This window comes from Rana temporaria, chromosome 1 (genome assembly GCF_905171775.1).
Source record: "Rana temporaria chromosome 1, aRanTem1.1, whole genome shotgun sequence".
In the NCBI taxonomy this organism is placed as follows: domain Eukaryota; kingdom Metazoa; phylum Chordata; class Amphibia; order Anura; family Ranidae; genus Rana; species Rana temporaria.
The window spans coordinates 1,930,636-1,951,790 of record NC_053489.1 but is presented as its reverse complement, the minus strand read 5'-3'; the positions used below and the strand labels follow the sequence as shown (position 1 = coordinate 1,951,790).

Here is a 21,155-nt window from a genome sequence, read left to right as displayed (position 1 = left end):
AAGGAGCTGGAGGACAGGTGAGGTGCATGGAGCACACAAGGAGCTGGAGGACAGGTGAGGAACATGGAGCACACAAGGAGCTGGAGGACAGAAGGTGAGGAGCATGGAGCACAGGTGAGGAACATGGAGCACACAAGGAGCTGGAGGACAGAAGGTGAGGAGCATGGAGCACACAAGGAGCTGGAGGGCAGAAGGTGAGGTGCATGGAGCACACAAGGAGCTGGAGGGCAGGTGAGGTGCATGGAGCACACAAGGAGCTGGAGGGCAGGTGAGGAACATGGAGCACACAAGGAGCTGGAGGACAGAAGGTGAGGAGCATGGAGCACACAAGGAGCTGGAGGGCAGAAGGTGAGGTGCATGGAGCACACAAGGAGCTGGAGGACAGGTGAGGAGCATGGAGCACACAAGGAGCTGGAGGACAGGTGAGGAGCATGGAGCACACAAGGAGCTGGAGGACAGAAGGTGAGGAACACGGAGCACACAAGGAGCTGGAGGACAGAAGGTGAGGAGCATGGAGCACACAAGGAGCTGGAGGACAGAAGGTGAGGTGCATGGAGCACACAAGGAGCTGGAGGACAGGTGAGGAGCATGGAGCACACAAGGAGCTGGAGGACAGGTGAGGAGCATGGAGCACACAAGGAGCTGGAGGACAGGTGAGGAGCATGGAGCACACAAGGAGCTGGAGGACAGAAGGTGAGGAACACGGAGCACACAAGGAGCTGGAGGACAGAAGGTGAGGAGCATGGAGCACACAAGGAGCTGGAGGACAGAAGGTGAGGAGCATGGAGCACACAAGGAGCTGGAGGACAGAAGGTGAGGAGCATGGAGCACACAAGGAGCTGGAGGACAGAAGGTGAGGAACATGGAGCACACAAGGAGCTGGAGGACAGAAGGTGAGGAACATGGAGCACACAAGGAGCTGGAGTACAGAAGGTGAGGAACATGGAGCACACAAGGAGCTGGAGGACAGAAGGTGAGGAGCATGGAGCACACAAGGAGCTGGAGGACAGAAGGTGAGGAGCATGGAGCACACAAGGAGCTGGAGGACAGAAGGTGAGGAGCATGGAGCACACAAGGAGCTGGAGGACAGGAGGTGAGGGACATGGAGCACACAAGGAGCTGGAGGACAGAAGGTGAGGAACATGGAGCACACAAGGAGCTGGAGGACAGAAGGTGAGGAGCATGGAGCACACAAGGAGCAGGAGGACAGAAAGTGAGATGCATGGAGCACACAAGGAGCTGGAGGACAGAAGGTGAGGTGCATGGAGCACACAAGGAGCTGGAGGACAGAAGGTGAGGTGCATGGAGCACACAAGGAGCTGGAGGACAGAAGGTGAGGAACACGGAGCACACAAGGAGCTGGAGGACAGAAGGTGAGGAGCATGGAGCACACAAGGAGCTGGAGGACAGGTGAGGAGCATGGAGCGCACAAGGAGCTGGAGGACAGAAGGTGAGGAGCATGGAGCGCACAAGGAGCTGGAGGACAGAAGGTGAGGAGCATGGAGCACACAAGGAGCTGGAGGACAGAAGGTGAGGAGCATGGAGCACACAAGGAGCAGGAGGACAGAAGGTGAGATGCATGGAGCACACAAGGAGCTGGAGGACAGAAGGTGAGGAACACGGAGCACACAAGGAGCTGGAAAACAGAAGGTGAGGAGCATGGAGCGCACAAGGAGCTGGAGGACAGAAGGTGAGGAGCATGGAGCACACAAGGAGCTGGAGGACAGAAGGTGAGGAGCGTGGAGCACACAAGGAGCTGGAGGACAGAAGGTGAGGAACACGGAGCACACATAGAGCTGGACAGAAATTTAGGATGACGTCAAGTGCATGTGTTGCTAAATAACAGAAGGTTAGGATGGCACCATAATATACCAAGTCCTACACAAAAGTTTAGGCTGGCATGAAGGTCCTAAGTGGCTGGACCTGGGGGATGTTGTTCTTTATTAGCTGATCCACGGATAGACTCGGTAGAGTTATAGAAGATCGGATCGGCTGTAACTGCCGGCTGCCTTCCTCCCTCCAGGCCAGCTCTCTCTGTCTCAGGCTTTGTATGGATCCTTGTTCCGTTGAGTTGCCCTCTCGTAGAATCACTCCATGGGAAAGCTGGATGGTATCCAGAATGAGGCCTGCAGTGGTGGGCACCGGGCCCTTCATGGGATCTGTTCTAGTAAAGGTGTAAGCCTGAAAAGTCTGAGAGCCAAATGTTGAAGGGCCACGCTTCTGTCCAGTAATCTGAGATCGTTTAGGTGGCCCCTTGTCTCTGGTTCTCTTCTCTTTTTGTGGTTGGGGGATGGGTGTTCGTACATCCACCTGACCCGACTTCCTAACCCGACACTCGGCTTCCTTGCTGCAGTCCACCACCTCAATGCGGGGTCGTACGTGATGTTGGGGGAGCTTGGCCAGGTCCAGTCTGGGCACAGAAAGAACATTGCCTTCATTATCGTAGACAACGTCTTTTTTCTGAGGCGGCCTCCCAAGCTGGATCTTCAGGATGTTGTGCAGGGAAGTCGGCAAGAGGTCGATGTTTTCATTGAAGCCGCTCTCTTCTTTCGCTTTTAGAAATTCTTCGAAAATAATATCTTTTTCTGTGTCCTCCAAGGACTTTGTGAGGTTCTTCAGCCCGGCTGAGCGTAGAGGTCCCCGGTACGGACGATATCCCGTCGTCTTCTTTGGAGGGTTAGGTGGTGGGGTTGGCTGGATGACCGATGGGGACTTTTGAGTCACCGAAGCCTCTTTTCTTGTCTCTTCTTCCAGGGAGGGCTCTAGCTCCGGAGAGGGCTCTAGCTCCGGAGAGGGCTCTAGTTCTCCGGAGGTTGGAGGCCGATCCTCAGAAGGAGCGGGAGATTTGGAAATTTCCTCCTCCTGGGGTTGCGTTTCTGCTTCTTGCTCAGGGATAGATGTAATGGGGTGCTCGGATGATGCCTGATTGGGATCGGAGAGACAGAGAATTAAAGCAAGCGGCTGATTGGTTAAACTCAACAATTATGACCAAAGAAGTACATTTTTGTTCTTTATTTATGTTATCCAGCATACAGGAAATGACCAATTCATTGGTCGGATACATCAATCAAGTGAGCACCAAATAGACATGTGCACTGCCAAAAAAAGCAGAGTTAGATTCTTACCGGTAACTCTGTTTCCAGTAGTCTTCCAAGGCAGCCCTTGAGAGATGGAGCTCCTCCTCACAATTTAGGAAACACGTTGCCAATAATTTTTCCTCCCTTTAAGAGGCGGTCCCTCAGGTCCCTGGTCAGTCATCCCCGAGAACCGAAGGCCGGAATCTGAAATGATATAGAATACACAACACAACCCCACAAGGTTAGACATTCAAGGGTGGGATCGTGCTGCCTTGGAAGACTACTGGAAACAGAGTTACCGGTAAGAATCTAACTCTGCTTTTTCCCCAGTCGTCTTCCAAGTCAGCCCTTGAGAGGATAATCAAGAACTCACCAGATCTAGGGCGGGACAACAGCCTGGAGGACTTTCCTCCCAAAAGCCTGGTCCTGGCTGGAAATCAGATCCAGCCTGTAATGTTGAACAAAAGTCGAAAATCTTGACCATGTTGCAGCTTTGCATATTTGTTCTGGAGTGGCCCCTGCTTTTTCTGCCCACGAGGCTGCTGAAGCTCTTGTAGAGTGAGCTTTAAGATCTTCTGGAGGTGTTTTTTCCATCACATTGTAGCACTCCAGGATAGCTGCCTTAATCCATCTGGCGATCGTATTTTTGGACGCCTGTTTGCCCTTTTGTTGGCCGGCATACAACACAAATAAATTATCTGATAATCTAAACTCATTGGTTACTTCTAGATATTGAAGTAGACACCGTCTGACGTCTAGAAAACTTAAATTTTGTTCCTTGTTGTTTTTTGGAGAAGTACAAAAAGAAGGTAACACAATATCCTGGGACTTGTGAAAAGTTGATGCCACTTTTGGCACAAATCCCGGATCAGTTTGAAGAACTATTCTATCATCATAGATCTTTAAAAAAGGTTCTTTTACTGATAAGGCTTGAATTTCTCCAATTCTTCTTGCCGTGGTAATGGCCACAAGAAAAACCGTCTTCAAGGTTAGTAATCTCAAGGATGTTTCTTGAAGTGGTTCAAATGGACCTTTGATGATCCCCCTAAGCACCACCGATAGATCCCATGTGGGACACTTTTTGATTTTGGGTTTTTTATGTTTTGCCAATGCTCTGCAAAACCGAGAGACCAAAGGGTCTTTTTGTAGTGTCCTTTCTAGGTACACTGAAAGTGCTGCCACCTGTACCTTCAGTGTACTGAGCGCTAGCCCTTTATCAGCGCCTTGTTGTAAGAATTCAAGGACCGTTGGAGTGTCCATTCTCTGTCTTTGATTCTCAGTGTACCAACTGTTGAATCTTCTCCAAACCTTTCTATAGATGGCTCTGGTGTTCGGCTTCCTGGCACTCAGAAGCGTTTTTACTACCCTTTCTGAGAGTCCCTTTGATCTTAAAAAGGTCCTCTTCAGTAACCAGGCCGCCCACTTGAAATGTTCTTGCTTTAGGCCGGTTAGTGGACCCTGACACATCAGGTCTGTCCTGTGAGGTAGAAGCCATGGTTCTTCCGCTGAGAGACTGAGGAGCTGGGAGAACCAGGCTCTCTTGGGCCAGTATGGTGCAATCAGTATGAGTTTCGTTTGTTCTTGAAGAAACTTTTTTATTACTCTTGGGATCAGATGAACTGGAGGGAAGGCATAGCACATCCTGAAGTTCCAGGGGTTCTGGAGAGCATCTATTCCAAGCGGATGGTCTTGCTGGTTTAGAGAGAAGAAATACTTCACCTGAGCATTCTTTCTCGAAGCAAACAGGTCTACACTTGGGACTCCCCAGCGGACTGTAATCTCTTTGAAAACCTCTGGATGTAATGCCCATTCCTCCTGGGAGATCTCCTGGCGACTGAGGAAGTCCGCCACTTGATTGTCTTCCCCTTTCAGGTGAACTGCACTTAGTGAAAGTAAGTTCCCTTCTGCCCACCGGCATATCTGGTTGGAGATGCAACTTAGAGAGGGACTTCTTGTGCCCCCTTGTTTGTTTAGATAAGCCACTGCTGTGGCATTGTCTGACAGTACCAGGATGTGGTGACTCCTCAGCTGGTTCTGAAAAACCTCCATGGCTTTGGCTATTGCCATGAGCTCTCTCCAATTTGAGGATTGTTTGGTTTCCTCTGGGGACCATCTCCCCTGAGCAGGTTGCCCCGCCAGGTGAGCTCCCCATCCCCAACTGCTCGCATCCGTGGTCAACTTCTGGGATACCTGGAATGACCAAGCCAGACCTTGGTTTAGATTTGTGTGGGTTCTCCACCACCATAGCGATCTTTTTACTGGTGTTGGGAGCAACACAGCTTTGTCCAGATCTCCTCTTTGATTTTTTAAGAGAAATATCTGAAGTGGTCTTAGGTGAAATTTGGCCCACTGGACTGCCGGAATCGATGACGTCATCAGTCCCAGAACCGACATCAGTTCTCTGATTGTGATCGGTAGATTGTTCTGAATGGAACCTACCCTCGTGATGAGGTTTTGAATTTTTTCTTGTGGAAGAAATGTTTTCTGTTCTGTAGAACTGAGTAGATACCCCAGAAACCGAATGTTTTGTGTGGGACAAAGGTTTGACTTTTCCAAGTTTAGGATCCAACCCAGGGATTTTAACCACCGTTGAGCTTCGTTGAGATTCCTTATCAGCTGTGCTTCTGATGGAGCTGCGAACAGTAGGTCGTCCAGATAAGGAATTACTGTCATCTTTTTTAACCTTAGAGGGGCTAGAACCTCTGCCAACACTTTGGTGAATATCCTTGGTGATGAGGACAGCCCGAACGGAAGAGCTCTGCTTTGAAAGTGGTATTCCTTCCCGTCTATTTCTACAGCTAACCTTAGGTATCTCTGGGATTCTTCTCTGATTGGAATGTGAAGATATGCGTCCCTGAGATCCATGGTCGCCATGAATGTTTCTGGTTGCAGAATGTTCTTGACAGAAAAAATGGATTCCATGCGGAATTTTTTGTATTGAATCGATTGATTCAAAGGTTTGAGATTCAGTATTAGACGGAACTTCCCGGAGGGCTTCTTGACTATGAATACGTGAGAGTAAAAACCCTTTCTTTTTTCCTTCTCTGCAACTGGGATAAGGACATTTTGGTCCACCATTTCCCCCAGCAACAGAGGAAGAGCTTTTGCTTTTTCCGAATCTCTGGGAAGCTTCGTCAATAGGAATCTCTCTGGAGGATGACAACTGAACTCCAGCGAGTAACCTTTTGCGATTATTTCCAAAATAAATTGATTGGCTGTCGCCTTTTGCCACTGAGGTAGGAAGGCAGCCAGTCTTCCCCCTACTGGCATCTGGTTGTCATTGTTTGGCGGCTGTGTTAGCAGTGCCAAAGAGTGGGTTACTCTTTTGGTTTCCCTTTTGACCTGTCCAATTTTTCTTTGGGAATTCTTTCTTCCCCTCTTGTGGTCGATTTCTTTTCCCCTGAAAAAATCTTTTTTGTTGGAATTTCCGTTTTTCCGTAGGAAAGGACTTCTTCCTATCTGCTGTTCGCTCCAAAGCCTCATCTAGGCCTGAGCCGAACAGCAAGTCTCCTGTGAAAGGCAAATTGCAAAGTCTATTTTTGGATGCAGCGTCACCTGTCCAGGTCTTCATCCAAATCGCACGCCTAGCTGCGACAGCTAGTCCACCTGACCTTGCTGCCAGTTTTACGGATTCTGCAGAAGCATCTGCAATATAACCCACTGCTTTAGAGAGTACTGGAAGTGTCTTCAAGATTTCCTCTCTAGGTGTACCGTTTTTAATATGTTCCTGTAACTGGGTTAGCCAGAATTCCATGTTTCTTGCAACACAGGTGGTAGCTAGCGCTGGTTTTAAGCTAGCGACACTTGTCTCCCAGGCTCTTTTTAGGATAATATCACCCTTTTTGTCCATAGCCTCTTTTAGATGACCCATGTCTTCAAAAGCCAATGCAGAATTTTTGGACACTTTTGAAAGTGGTGCATCCAGTTTTGGATTTTTGTTCCAAACTTCTTTTGGATCGTCACTAAAAGGGAAACGTTTTTTGTGACTTGCTGCAAAGAAAGGCTTTTTCTCTGGATCTCTCCATTCGTTAATTACGGTGTCAGACATCACCTGATGCACTGGGAACACCTTGGAATTTTTCTTCCTCAGACCCTGATACATTAGGTCATGCTTGGAAGGTTCCTCCCTTTCATGTTCAATTTCCAGGGTTTCATAAATGGCCCCAAGTAAATCATCCACTTCTTCTAGTGATAATTTGTAATTTGGTGCCTTCCTTTTTTCTTCACCCCCTTCCTCTTGTTCTGGTTCAGAGTCATCACTGGCCAAAACGCTAGCTGCGCTGCTGCCTGCTCGCTCCCTCACAGACTCATGCGACCCCGATGCGACTTCAGATCTGGGAGAGGCCATGGGAGAGGGATTTCCAGAAGGAACTACTGGGGTTTTGACTTCTGAGATAAATTTTTTGAGATCCTTAAAGGTGTTAGCCATATCTTCCCTCACGGATCCAAAAATTTTTGCATAAACTGCGTCAGATTGTTTTTGTACCAGCTTGTCCATGCAAGTCTGGCACAGCGGTTCAGTGTATTCCACCGGCATTTTGGTATTACACTTAGCACACCGCTTCTTGGGAATGGACTTTGGCTCTTTAGGTGTTTTCACCTGTATAAAAAGACAAACACAGGGGCCCCATGGCGGCGAGATTACATCCACCATCATTTCTAGTGCACACCCAGTGACACTACTCCTGTGAGTCCCAGCTAAGCTAGTGCCACCACCATCTAGCTGCTGTCCCATATAAATGAATACAAAGGTCACCACACTGGTGCCTACCTGTATCCTGCTGGTGCTTTCGCCTCCTGGAGCCTGGCCCGACGATATGTCCTCCTCTTCCAGCATCCTGGCACACTGTAGCGTCTTTGCTGTCCCCTGCAGCCGTATCGCCCGTGTATAGCACCGCCGGCCTGTTTGAAATTCCCGCGCCTTTAAGGGGAATGACCAGCTCCCCGGCGCACGCCGATGACGTCATCCCGCCCCGGAATTGACGCGCCTGCGTCTTCCGGGTCAAGCGGCGTCAGCTGCAGGACACGCCCACCCGCCGAAGCCGCCAAGGGGACGAGGAAATGGCGCCTACTCCACGCCTGGGCACAGGAGAATTTCCAAACCGGGACACCTCTGTCACATCGAGGGTTGCCCGTGGCCACACACCGTCCTCCTCCGCCTACACTGCACGGCTCCGGTAAGGTCACCTGACCCCCTGCCGCTCTGAGGCTCCCCTGCTCGTTTTTTTTTTTTTGTAAGGCTGCGCCCGCAGTGTTTACCCATAGTGCTGTCCCAGCTGGACCCCTGTCCTGGTCAGCCCTAGAGAGATGGAGCCCCCTCAGGTCCTCTGGCAACATGTCTCCTCCGGACGGAGGAAACACTAAGACTGACCAGGGACCTGAGGGACCGCCTCTTAAAGGGAGGAAAAATTATTGGCAACGTGTTTCCTAAATTGTGAGGAGGAGCTCCATCTCTCAAGGGCTGACTTGGAAGACGACTGGGGAAAATTTGTTTTTTTTGTTTGTTCTTTTCGTTTTTTTGCTTTTTTTCGGAAATTCGGGAAATTCGTAATTCGAAATTCCGAATTTTCGGATTTCCGAAAAAGCAAAAAACGAATAAAACGAAATTTCCGGAAAATTCGGAAATGAAAAAATTCGGAAGTACGAAAAAATGTTAATTCGAAAATTCTGGATTTCGAAAATTAAAAAAAAAAAAGAAAATTCCGAAAATTCTGATTTTTTTAATTTTTTTTATTTTTCATTTTTCATTTTCGAAAATAAAAAATTCGAAAATGAAAAATTTGAAATTTTGAAAAATCGAAAATTACAAAATGAAAAATTTGAAAATTAGAAAATTCATAAATTAGAAATTTCAAAAATTTAAAATTCGAAAATTTAAAATTTCGAAATTTGAAAAATCGAAAATGAAAAATTTGAAATTTCGAAAATTTTAAAAAACGAATTGACGTATTTCCCAAAATTCGAAAATTTGAAAATTCGGAAATACGAAATTGAAAAATTCGAAAATTCGTAATTTCGAAAATTTGACATTTGAAAATGAAAAAAATCTGAATTTCCGAAATTCGGAAATACGAAAATTCGGAAATTGAAAAATTTGGAAATTAAAAAATTTGGAAATTAAAAAATTTGGAAATTCGAAATTTTCAGAAGTTTGAAAATTCGGAAATAAAAAATTTGTTAACCAATTTCCGAATTTTCGTTAAAAAACGAATTAGAAACGAAACAAATTGCACATGTCTAGCACCAAACAAGTCTATTCAAAACCCAATGTCCTGGGTCCACGGACAACGTACTTTCCTTTAACACCATTAAGGTAAACCAAAGACCCAACCCAAATAAAAACAAACAACAAAAAAAAAAAAAAAGGAGGGGGAAGAAAAGGGGGGAGAGGGGGTGAATACTACCCTGTTTCCCCAAAAATAAGACCTACCCTGAAAATAAGACCTAGCGTTATTTTCCAGGAGGGCTGCAATATAAGCCCTACCCCGAAAATAAGCCCTAGTTACAAAAATGCTTGTAAAATCCTATAATCCAACATATTACAGTATTATATAATTACAATGTGTGTGTTTCTGTAATATAATTGCGGGGAAGAGAGCTCCGGCGGGAAACAGAAGTGCAGAGCGGCGCACACACATTGTACATTATATAATACTGTAATAGAGTGGATTATAGGATTTTACAAGCATTTTAACTGAGTTTACACTGGGGATTCCTGGCAGGCAGGGAGGGAGAGGGGGAGAGAAGACATCACATTACATGGTAAGACCTACCCCGAAAATAAGCCCTACTGTGTCTTTTGTTGGCATAATTAATATAAGACCCAGGCTTATTTTCGGGGAAACACGGTAGCTCCAGGACCTGTCGGCAGGGGAGGGGGGTGGAGGACCCAACAGGCCCCCTCTTCCTGCTCTATGTCTGGTGACCTCGGGGTACAATTAGGACCTTCCCTTCCTCGGGAAATGGAAATATGTTCCATTGGGCCAGAGTTTCGAAGTAAATCTCATGGGTTTTGGGTTGATAGTAGCCAGGAAAATAATAAAGTAACACAGAACAGAAGATAAAATAAAAAAAATAGAATAGAATGTAAAGGGGTGGTTCACCCCTTTTTTTATTACACTGCCCCCCACATTACAATACGATTAAGGCTCTTATTATTATTTTTTTCCTGCTGTACATACCTTAGTACAGCATATTCACCCGTGCATCCGGGTTGCGAGTCCCGCGGGAGTGGGCGTTCCTAACATGTCTGTGATTGACATTTTGACCAAAAACGAGCCCCCCCCCGTCGCGTAAGCCGCGCCATGATTGGCGAAAGGAGCCGAACGGCGATGCGCATGCGCAGTATAGCGCCGACTCGCCGTTCGGCTCCTTTCGCCAACCGTGACGCAGCTTACGCGACGGGGGGGGGCTCGTTTTGGGGCAAAACGTTAATCACAGACATGTTAGGAACGCCCACTCCCGCGGGACTCGCAACCCGGATGCCACGGGTGAATATGCTGTACTAAGGTATGTACAGCATAAAAAAAAATAATAATAATAGCCTTAATCGTATTGTAATGTGGGGGGGCAGTGGAATAAAAAAAAGTCGTTTTTAGGGTGAACCACCCCTTTAAAAAAAAAATTGAATAGAATATAGCCGTCTTCCGAAATTTGACTTTAAAAAAAAATATATAATAAAATAGAAAAGGGTAAAAGAGAATAGAAGAGAATAGAAAAGATTAGAGTACAACGGAACAGAATAGAAAAGAATAGAATAGAGTAGAAAAGGATAGAATCAAAAATGATAGAATAGAAAATAAAAGATTAAAATTGAAAATAAAAAAAGGAGTAACAGAACAGAATAGAAGATAAAAGAATAGAATTAAATGGAATTGAGAAAAATAGAACATAGCTATCTTCCAAAATTCGAATTCTGAAAAGAATAGACTAGAATAAAATAGAATATAAAATAATAGAATAGAAAAGGGACAAAAGAGAAAAGATAAGAGTAAACCAGAACAGAAAATAAAAGAATAGAATACAGTTGAATAGAAAAGGATAGAATATAAAAAGATAAAATAGAATATTTTCTGAAACTCGAATTTTCGAAAAGAATAAAGTAGAATAAAATTATAATAGAAAGAGAAAAGATAAGAGTAAACCAGAAGAGAATAGAAAATAAAAGAATAGAAAAGAGTAGAATAGAAAAGGATATGATATTTCGGATTGTAATTGGGACATCCGAATCTCTGAGAAATGAAAATGTTTCATCCGAATTTTTATTGGAGAGGAAAGGAACGGCGCAGGTCTACTGAGGAGAGCAATGGAAGAGCTGGGTGCCGCCCTCTATGCGGGGGGGGGGGGGGGGGGTGGTGAACACTGCGGGGGGGATGGTGAACACTGAGGGGAGGGGGGGATGGTGAACACTGCGGGGGGGTGGTGAACACTGCGGGGGGGGGGGGGGATGGTGACCACTGAGCAGGGGGGGGGGATGGTGACCACTGAGCGGGGGGGATGGTGAACACTGAGGGGGGGGGGGATGGTGAACACTGCGGGGAGGGGGGATGGGGAACACTGCGGGGGGGGGGGATGGTGAACACTGAGGGGGGGGGATGGTGAACACTGCGGGGGGGGGGGGGGATGGTGAACACTGAGGAGGGGGGATGGTGAACACTGCGGGGGGGGGGGGGATGGTGACCACTGAGCGGGGGGGGGGATGGTGACCACTGAGCGGGGGGGATGGTAAACACTGAGGGGGGGGGGATGGTGAACACTGCGGGGAGGGGGGATGGGGAACACTGCGGGGGGGGGGGGGATGGTGAACACTGAGGGGGGGGGATGGTGAACACTGCGGGGGGGGGGGGGATGGTGAACACTGCGGGGGGCACCTACCTGAGGAAGACTGGAGCGGGCTGTGAGGACGGGCTGGGTGATGGGGACACACCCCTGAGCCCAGGAATCATTAGGACATGGCTGAGGTTCTTGTTGCCGGGGCTCCTCGGGGGCGGTCTCATCTTCTCCCTCATCCCGAGGAATGAAGGTCCACTCCACCATGTGGGTCATGACGTCTCGGAGTCGGGTGATGGTGAACGGGATCAGCTGAAATCACAGAAGTAGGAGGCAATAAATCTATAAACCCCGCCTCCATGGTTTTCTATAGCTCCTCCTACTCGCTGTAACCCCTTCCAGCTATCCCTCCTCCCACTTCTTCCAATGACGGGAAGGGAATGACGGGAAAGGAATGACGGGAAGGGAATGACGGGAAGGGAAGGGAATGATGGGGAGGAAATGACGGGGAGGAAATGACGGGAAGGGAATGACGGGAAGGGAATGACGGGGAGGGAATGACGGGAGGGGAATGATGATGGGAAGGGAATGACGGGAAAGGAATGATGATGGGAAGGACGGGAAGGGAATGATGGGGAGGGAATGATGATGGGAAGGGAATGACGGGAAGGGAATGACGGGGAAGGGAATGACGGGGAAGGGAATGACGGGGAAGGGAAGGGAATGATGGGGAGGGAAGGGAATGACGAGGAGGGAATGACGGGAAGGGAATGACGGGAAGGGAATGACGAGAAGGGAATGACGGGAAGGGAAGGGAATGATGGGGAGGGAAGGGAATGACGAGGAGGGAATGACGGGAAGGGAAGGGAATGATGGGGAGGAAATGATGGGGAGGGAATGATGGGATGGGAAGGGAATGACGAGGAGGGAATGACGAGGAGGGAATGACGGGAAGGGAATGACGAGAAGGGAATGACGGGAAGGGAATGACGGGAAGGGAATGACGGGAAGGGAATGACGGGAAGGGAAGGGAATGACGAGGAGGGAATGACGAGGAGGGAATGACGGGAAGGGAATGACGGGAAGGGAAGGGAATGATGGGGAGGGAATGATGGGATGGGGAGGGAATGATGGGGAGGGAATGACGGGAAGGGAATGACGGGAAGGGAAGGGAATGATGGGGAGGGAATGATGGGGAGGGAATGACGGGAAGGGAAGGGAATGATGGGGAGGAAATGATGGGGAGGGAATGACGGGAAGGGAATGATGATGGGAAGGGAATGACGGGGAGGGAATGATGGTGGGAAGGGAATGACGAGGAGGGAATGACGGGAAAGGAATGATGGGAAGGGAATGATGGGAAGGGAATGATGGGAAGGGAATGATGGGATGGGGAGGGAATGATGGGGAGGGAAGAACGGGAAGTGAATGACGGGAAGGGAATAATGGGAAGGGAATGAACGGAAGGGAATGATGGGAAGGGAATGATGATGGGGGAGGGAATGACGGGAAAGGGAATGACGGGGAGGGAATGACTGGAAAGGAATGCTGGGAAAGGAAGGACGGGAAAGGAATGATGGGAAGGACGGGAAGGGAATGACGGTGGGTAGGATGGGAAGGGAATGACGAGAAGGGAATGATGGTGGGAAGGGAATGACGAGAAGGGAATGATGGTGGGAAGGGAATGACGAGAAGGGAATGATGGTGGGAAGGGAATGACGAGAAGGGAATGACGGGAAGGGAAGGGAATGATGGGGAGGGAATGATGGGGAGGGAATGACGGGAAGGGAATGACGGGAAGGGAATGATGATGGGAAGGGAATGATGATGGGAAGGGAATGATGATGGGAAGGGAATGATGATGGGGAGGGAATGACGGGGAGGGAATGACGGGGAGGGAATGCTGGGAAAGGAATGATGATGGGAAGGGAATGACGGGGAGGGAATGACGGGGAGGGAATGACGGGAAAGGAATGACGGGAAAGGAAGGACGGGAAAGGAAGGACGGGGAGGGAATGACGGGAAGGGAATGACGGGAAGGGAATGATGGGAAGGGAATGACGGGGAGGGAATGACGGGAAAGGAATGATGAGAAGGGAATGACGGGAAAGGAATGACGGGAAAGGAAGGACGGGGAGGGAATGACGGGGAGGGAATGATGGTGGGAAGGATGGGAAGGGAATGACGAGGAGGGAATGACGAGGAGGGAATGACGGGAAAGGAATGATGGGAAGGGAATGATGGGAAAGGAAGAACGGGAAGTGAATGACGGGAAGGGAATGACGGGGAGGGAATAATGGGAAGGGAATGATGATGGGGGAGGGAATGACGGGAAGGGAATGACGGGGGAGGGAATGACTGGAAAGGAATGCTGGGAAAGGAATGATGGGAAGGGAAGGACGGGAAAGGAATGATGGTGGGAAGGATGGGAAGGGAATGACGAGAAGGGAATGATGGTGGGAAGGGAATGACGAGAAGGGAATGATGGTGGGAAGGGAATGACGAGAAGGGAATGACGGGGAGGGAATGACGGGGAGGGAATGACGGGAAGGGAATGACGGGAAGGGAATGACGGGAAGGGAATGATGATGGGAAGGGAATGACGGGGAGGGAATGACGGGGAGGGAATGACGGGGAGGGAATGACGGGGAGGGAATGACGGGGAGGGAATGACGGGAAAGGAATGATGATGGGGAGGGAATGACGGGGAGGGAATGACGGGGAGGGAATGACGGGGAGGGAATGCTGGGAAAGGAATGATGATGGGGAGGGAATGACGGGGAGGGAATGACGGGGAGGGAATGCTGGGAAAGGAATGATGATGGGAAGGGAATGACGGGGAGGGAATGACGGGAAAGGAATGACGGGAAAGGAAGGACGGGGAGGGAATGATGGTGGGAAGGGAAGGATGGGAAGGGAATGACGAGAAGGGAATGACGAGGAGGGAATGACGGGAAAGGAATGATGGGAAGGGAAGAACGGGAAGTGAATGACGGGAAGGGAATGACGGGAAGGGAATGATGGGAAGGGAATGAACGGAAGGGAATGATGATGGGGGAGGGAATGACGGGAAGGGAATGACGGGAAAGGGAATGATGGGAAGGGAATGATGGGAAGGGAATGAACGGAAGGGAATGATGATGGGGGAGGGAATGACGGGAAGGGAATGACGGGGAGGGAATGATGATGGGAAGGGAATGACTGGAAAGGAATGCTGGGAAAGGAATGCTGGGAAGGGAAGGACGGGAAAGGAATGATGGGAAGGACGGGAAGGGAATGACAGGAAGGGAATGACGGGAAGGGAATGATGGGAAAGGAAGGACGGGAAAGGAAGGACGGGAAGGGAATGACGGGAAGGGAATGACGGGGAGGGAATGACGGGAAGGGAATGACGGGGAAGGGAATGACGGGGAAGGGAATGACGGGGAAGGGAATGACGGGGAAGGGAATGACGGGGAAGGGAATGACGGGGAAGGGAATGACGGGAAAGGGAATGCTGGGAAGAGAATGACGGGAAAGGAAGGACGGGAAAGGAATGATGGGAAGGACGGGAAGGGAATGACGGGGAGGGAATGACGGGGAGGGAATGACGGGGAGGGAATGATGGTGGGAAGGATGGGAATGATGGTGGGAAGGGAATGACGAGAAGGGAAGGGAATGATGGGGAGGGAATGATGGGAGGGGAATGACGGGAAGGGAATGACGGGAAGGGAATGACGGGAAGGGAATGACGGGAAAGGGAATGCTGGGAAGAGAATGACGGGAAAGGAAGGACGGGAAAGGAATGATGGGAAGGACGGGAAGGGAATGACGGGGAGGGAATGACGGGGAGGGAATGACGGGGAGGGAATGATGGTGGGAAGGATGGGAATGATGGTGGGAAGGATGGGAATGATGGTGGGAAGGGAATGACGAGAAGGGAAGGGAATGATGGGGAGGGAATGATGGGAGGGGAATGACGGGAAGGGAATGACGGGAAGGGAATGACGGGAAGGGAATGACGGGAAGGGAATGATGGGAAGGGAATGACGGGAAGGGAATGACGGGAAGGGAATGACGGGAAGGGAATGACGGGGAAGGGAATGACGGGGAAGGGAATGACGGGGAAGGGAATGACGGGGAAGGGAATGACGGGAAGGGAATGACGGGAAAGGGAATGCTGGGAAGAGAATGACGGGAAAGGAAGGACGGGAAAGGAATGATGGGAAGGACGGGAAGGGAATGACGGGGAGGGAATGACGGGGAGGGAATGACGGGGAGGGAATGATGGTGGGAAGGATGGGAATGATGGTGGGAAGGGAATGACGAGAAGGGAAGGGAATGATGGGGAGGGAATGATGGGAGGGGAATGACGGGAAGGGAATGACGGGAAGGGAATGACGGGAAGGGAATGATGGGAAGGGAATGATGGGGAGGGAATGACGGGAAGGGAATGACGGGAAGGGAATGATGGGAAGGGAATGATGGGAAGGGAATGACGGGAAGGGAATGACGGGAAAGGAATGACGGGAAAGGAATGATGATGGGAAGGGAATGACGGGAAAGGAATGATGACGGGGAGGGAATGACGGGGAGGGAATGACGGGGAGGGAATGACGGGAAAGGAATGCTGGGAAAGGAAGGACGGGGAGGGAATGATGGTGGGAAGGATGGGAAGGGAATGACGAGGAGGGAATGACGAGGAGGGAATGATGGGAAGGGAATGAACGGAAGGGAATGATGGGAAGGGAATGATGATGGGGGAGGGAATGACGGGGAGGGAATGAACGGAAGGGAATGACGGGAAGGGAATGACGGGGGAGGGAATGACGGGGAGGGAATGACTGGAAAGGAATGACGGGAAAGGAATGATGGGAAGGGAAGGATGGGAAAGGAATGATGGGAAGGGAAGGGAATGATGGGGAGGAAATGATGGGGAGGGAATGACGGGGAGGGAATGACGGGGAGGGGAATGACGGGAAGGGAATGACGGGAAGGGAATGACGGGGAGGGAATGACGGGGAGGGAATGACGGGGAGGGAATGAACGGAAGGGAATGATGATGGGGGAGGGAATGACGGGAAGGGAATGATGGGAAGGGAATGACGGGAAGGGAATGAACGGAAGGGAATGACGGGGAGGGAATGACGGTGGGAAGGGAAGGATGGGAAGGGAATGACGAGAAGGGAATGACGAGGAGGGAATGACGGGAAAGGAATGATGGGAAGGGAAGAACGGGAAGTGAATGACGGGAAGGGAATAATGGGAAGGGAATGAACGGAAGGGAATGATGATGGGGAGGGAATGACGGGAAGGGAATGATGGGAAGGGAATGACGGGAAGGGAATGACGGGAAGGGAATGACGGGAAGGGAATGATGGGAAGGGAATGAACGGAAGGGAATGATGATGGGGGAGGGAATGATGGGAAGGGAATGACGGGAAGGGAATGAACGGAAGGGAATGACGGGGAGGGAATGATGGTGGGAAGGGAATGACTGGAAAGGAATGACGGGAAAGGAATGACGGGAAAGGAATGACGGGAAGGGAATGACGGGAAGGGAATGACAGGGAAGGGAATGACGGGGAAGGGAATGACGGGGAAGGGAATGACGGGGAAGGGAATGACGGGCAGGGAATGACGGGGAGGGAATGACGGGAAGGGAATGACTGGAAAGGAATGATGGGAAAGGAATGATGGGAAGGGAATGACGGGAAGGGAAGGGAATGATGGGGAGGGAATGACGGGAAGGGAATGACGGGCAGGGAATGACGGGAAGGGAATGACGGGAAAGGGAATGCTGGGAAGGGAATGACGGGGAAGGGAATGACGGGGAAGGGAATGACGGGAAGGGAATGACGGGGAAGGGAATGACGGGAAGGGAATGACGGGCAGGGAATGACGGGAAGGGAATGACGGGCAGGGAATGACGGGCAGGGAATGACGGGAAGGGAATGATGGGGAAGGGAATGACGGGAAAGGGAATGCTGGGAAGGGAATGACGGGAAGGGAATGACGGGGAAGGGAATGACGGGAAGGGAATGACGGGAAGGGAATGACGGGAAGGGAATGACGGGAAAGGGAATGCGGGGAAGGGAATGACGGGGAAGGGAATGACGGGGAAGGGAATGACGGGAAGGGAATGACGGGAAGGGAATGACGGGGAAGGGAACGACGGGAAGGGAATGACGGGAAGGGAATGATGGGGAAGGGAATGATGGGAAGGGAATGATGGGAAAGGAAGGACGGGAAGGGAATGACGGGCAGGGAATGACGGGCAGGGAATGACGGGAAGGGAATGATGGGGAAGGGAATGACGGGAAGGGAATGACGGGAAGGGAAATGCTGGGAAGGGAATGACGGGAAGGGAATGACGGGGAAGGGAATGACGGGAAGGGAATGACGGGAAAGGGAATGCTGGGAAGGGAATGATGGGAAGGGAATGACGGGAAGGGAATGACGGGCAGGGAATGACGGGAAGGGAATGACGGGAAAGGGAATGACGGGAAAGGGAATGACGGGAAAGGGAATGACGGGAAGGGAATGACGGGAAGGGAATGACGGGAAGGGAATGACGGGAAGGGAATGACGGGAAGGGAATGACGGGCAGGGAATGACGGGAAGGGAATGACGGGCAGGGAATGACGGGAAAGGGAATGACGGGAAAGGGAATGACGGGAAAGGGAATGACGGGAAGGGAATGACGGGAAGGGAATGACGGGAAAGGGAATGACGGGAAAGGGAATGACGGGAAAGGGAATGACGGGAAAGGGAATGACGGGAAGGGAAGGACGGGAAGGGAATGATGATGGGAAGGGAATGATGGGAGGGAATGATGGGCAGGGAATGATGGGAAGTGAATGTAGCGCTGTGATTGGCTCACCTGTCTCTGGATGTAGACTTTGTAGCACTCGTCCATCACACGACCAATCAGAGAGTCCACAATCTCCCCCACCACCTCCTCGCCCTCCTCCGTGGTCACCATAGAGTTCCATTCCTCCTCGGTGAGCCGGCCGGGAATGACGTCCACACTGAGCGGGGGGATGGGAGCCGCCGTCACCGCCCGGGTCTTATCAGAGCGAGACTTGGAGGCCGCCACCCGGGCCACGCCCTACGGAGAAAATGGGAGGAGTTACAAAGAGACACCGTTCATCCCACCCCCTACCTCATATCTCTCTGGGAGGGACTGCAGTCTCCTGTCACATGACTCTGTCTTCATACAGTGCCGTAAAAAAGTATATATACCCCTTGATATTTTCCAAAGTGTGTCATGTGACAACCAAACATGTAAATGTATTTTATTGGGGTATGAATACTTTTTCTAAGCACTGTAGATCTCGGGGGACTGCAGTCTCCTGTCACATGACGCTGTGTGTATATATAGGAGATGATTATATATCCCGTACCTGTCCCGGGGTGGCGGTGGATCTCCCGGGCGCTCCGCTCCTCGTTCCGCTCATCTCGTCCTCTCAGTCTTGTGTACGGAGGTTGCCGGGTGACGGGTCGCGCAGTGATGACGTCAGATCGGCGTCTGATGTTGCCGCGGTGACAGGAGTAAGATCGTGTCGCGTGTTTTATGACGTCATCATTACTAACCAATATGGGAATGGAAGGAGGAGTCGCATGATACTGACATCTATGCGGGCCGTATCTGATGACGTACAGCTCCCGGTTTCCATGGATACCCGATCCGCACAGCAATCATAGAGATACCCTGAGAACGGTAAGAGCGTCTCCTCCACCACCCCCCCCATAGAGGATCTCCTCACCCCTCCTCCATAGAGAATCTCCCCCCAAGAGGATCTCCCTACTTCACCCCATAGAGAATTTCTCCCCCCCATAGAGGATCTCCTCACCCCTCCTCCCCCCATAGAGGATCTCCCCTCCCCCCATAGAGGATCTCCTCACCCCTCCTCCCCCATAGAGGATCTCCTCCCCCCATAGAGTATCTCCTCCCCCCATAGAGGATCTCCACTCCCCATAGAGGATCCCCCTCCCCATAGAGGATCCCCCTCCCCATAGAGGATCCCCCCTCCCCATAGAGGATCCCCCCTCCCCATAGAGGATCCCCCCTCCCCATAGAGGATCTCCTCCTCCCCATAGAGTATCTCCTCCCCCCATAGAGGATCTCCACTCCCCATAGAGGATCCCCCTCCCCATAGAGGATCTCCCCCCCCATAGAGGATCCCCCCTCCCCATAGAGGATCCCCCCTCCCCATAGAGGATCCCCCCTCCCCATAGAGGATCTCCTCCTCCCCATAGAGGATCTCCTCCTCCCCATAGAGGATCTCCTCCTCCCATAGAGGATCTCCTCCTCCCATAGAGGATCTCCTCCCCCCATAGAGGATCTCCCCCCATAGAGGATCTCCCCCCATAGAGGATCTCCCCCCCCCATAGAGGATCTCCTCACCCCCCCCATAGAGGATCTCCTCACCCCCCCTATAGAGGATCTCTTACACCACCCCCTCCCCCCATAGAGGACCCCCCCGTCCCCATAGAGAATCTCCCCCCATAGAGGATCTCCTCACCCCTCCCCCATAGAGGATCTGCTCACCCCCTCCCCCCATAGAGAATCCCCCCCCATAGAGGATCTCCTCACCCCCCCTATAGAGGATCTCCTCCACCACCCCCTCCCCCCATAGAGGATCTTCCCTCCCCAAAGAGGATCTCCTCACCCCCCCTATAGAGAATCTGCTCACCCCCTCCCCCCATAGAGAATCTCCTCCCCTATAGAGGACCTCCTCACCTCCCCGTCCCCCCATAGAGGATCTCCTCCACCACCCCCCCCATAAAGGATTTCCCCCCCCCCATAGAGGATCTCCTCACCTCCCCCCCCCATAGAGGATCTCCCCCTCGCCCCTCATAGAGGATCTCGCCCCTCATAGAGGATCTCGCCCCTCATAGAGGATCTCGCCCCTCATAGAGGATCTCCCTCCCTCCCCCCCTATAGAGGATCTCCTCCACCACCCCCTCCCCCCATAGAGGATCTCCCCTTCCTCCCCATAGAGGATCTCCCTCTCGCCCCTCATAGAGGATCTCGCCCCTCATAGAGGATCTCCCTCCCTCCCCCCATAGAGGATCTCCCTCCCTCCCCCCATAGAGGATCTCCTCCACTACCCCCCCTATAGAGGATCTCCCTCCCTCCCCCCATAGAGGATCTCCCTCCCTCCCCCCATAGAGGATCTCCCCTTCCTCCCCATAGAGGATCTCCCTCTCGCCCCTCATAGAGGATCTCGCCCCTCATAGAGGATCTCCCTCCCTCCCCCCCTATAGAGGATCTCCTCCACCACCCCCTCCCCCCATAGAGGATCTCCCCTTCCTCCCCATAGA

At 51.2% G+C, this 21,155-nt stretch overlaps 1 protein-coding gene across 2 annotated transcripts; it reads right to left on the bottom strand.

The window, feature by feature from the left end:
- Positions 1-1,791: 1,791 nt before the first annotated feature.
- Positions 1,792-19,380, bottom strand: C1H2orf81 (chromosome 1 C2orf81 homolog). Of its 2 annotated transcripts, XM_040331900.1 has the most exons (4): positions 19,232-19,379; positions 18,709-18,936; positions 11,952-12,158; positions 1,792-2,922 (listed from the first exon to the last, which is right to left on the bottom strand). In XM_040331900.1, exons 1-4 carry the CDS (start codon positions 19,283-19,285, stop codon positions 1,891-1,893), a joined length of 1,521 nt encoding a protein of 506 aa, XP_040187834.1. In that variant the 5' UTR covers positions 19,286-19,379; the 3' UTR covers positions 1,792-1,890. The 2 variants fall into 2 exon arrangements, with proteins under 2 accessions (XP_040187834.1, XP_040187843.1); XM_040331909.1 differs by lacking the exon at positions 11,952-12,158 and having other exon boundaries at positions 19,232-19,380.
- Between the last annotated feature and the right edge of the window lie 1,775 nt (positions 19,381-21,155).

What these genes read in the sequence shown, in the direction of transcription:
- C1H2orf81 (XM_040331900.1), bottom strand. Translation starts at nt 19,285, where the DNA reads ATGAGCGGAACGAGGAGCGGAGCGCCCGGGAGATCCACCGCCACCCCG. An exon ending in CCACCGCCACCCCGGGACAG is followed by an intron (nt 18,937 to 19,231) that starts GTACGGGATATA and finishes TTTTCTCCGTAG; the next exon opens with GGCGTGGCCCGGGTGGCGGC. An exon ending in CCCGCTCCAGTCTTCCTCAG is followed by an intron (nt 2,923 to 11,951) that starts GTAGGTGCCCCC and finishes GATCCCAATCAG; the next exon opens with GCATCATCCGAGCACCCCAT.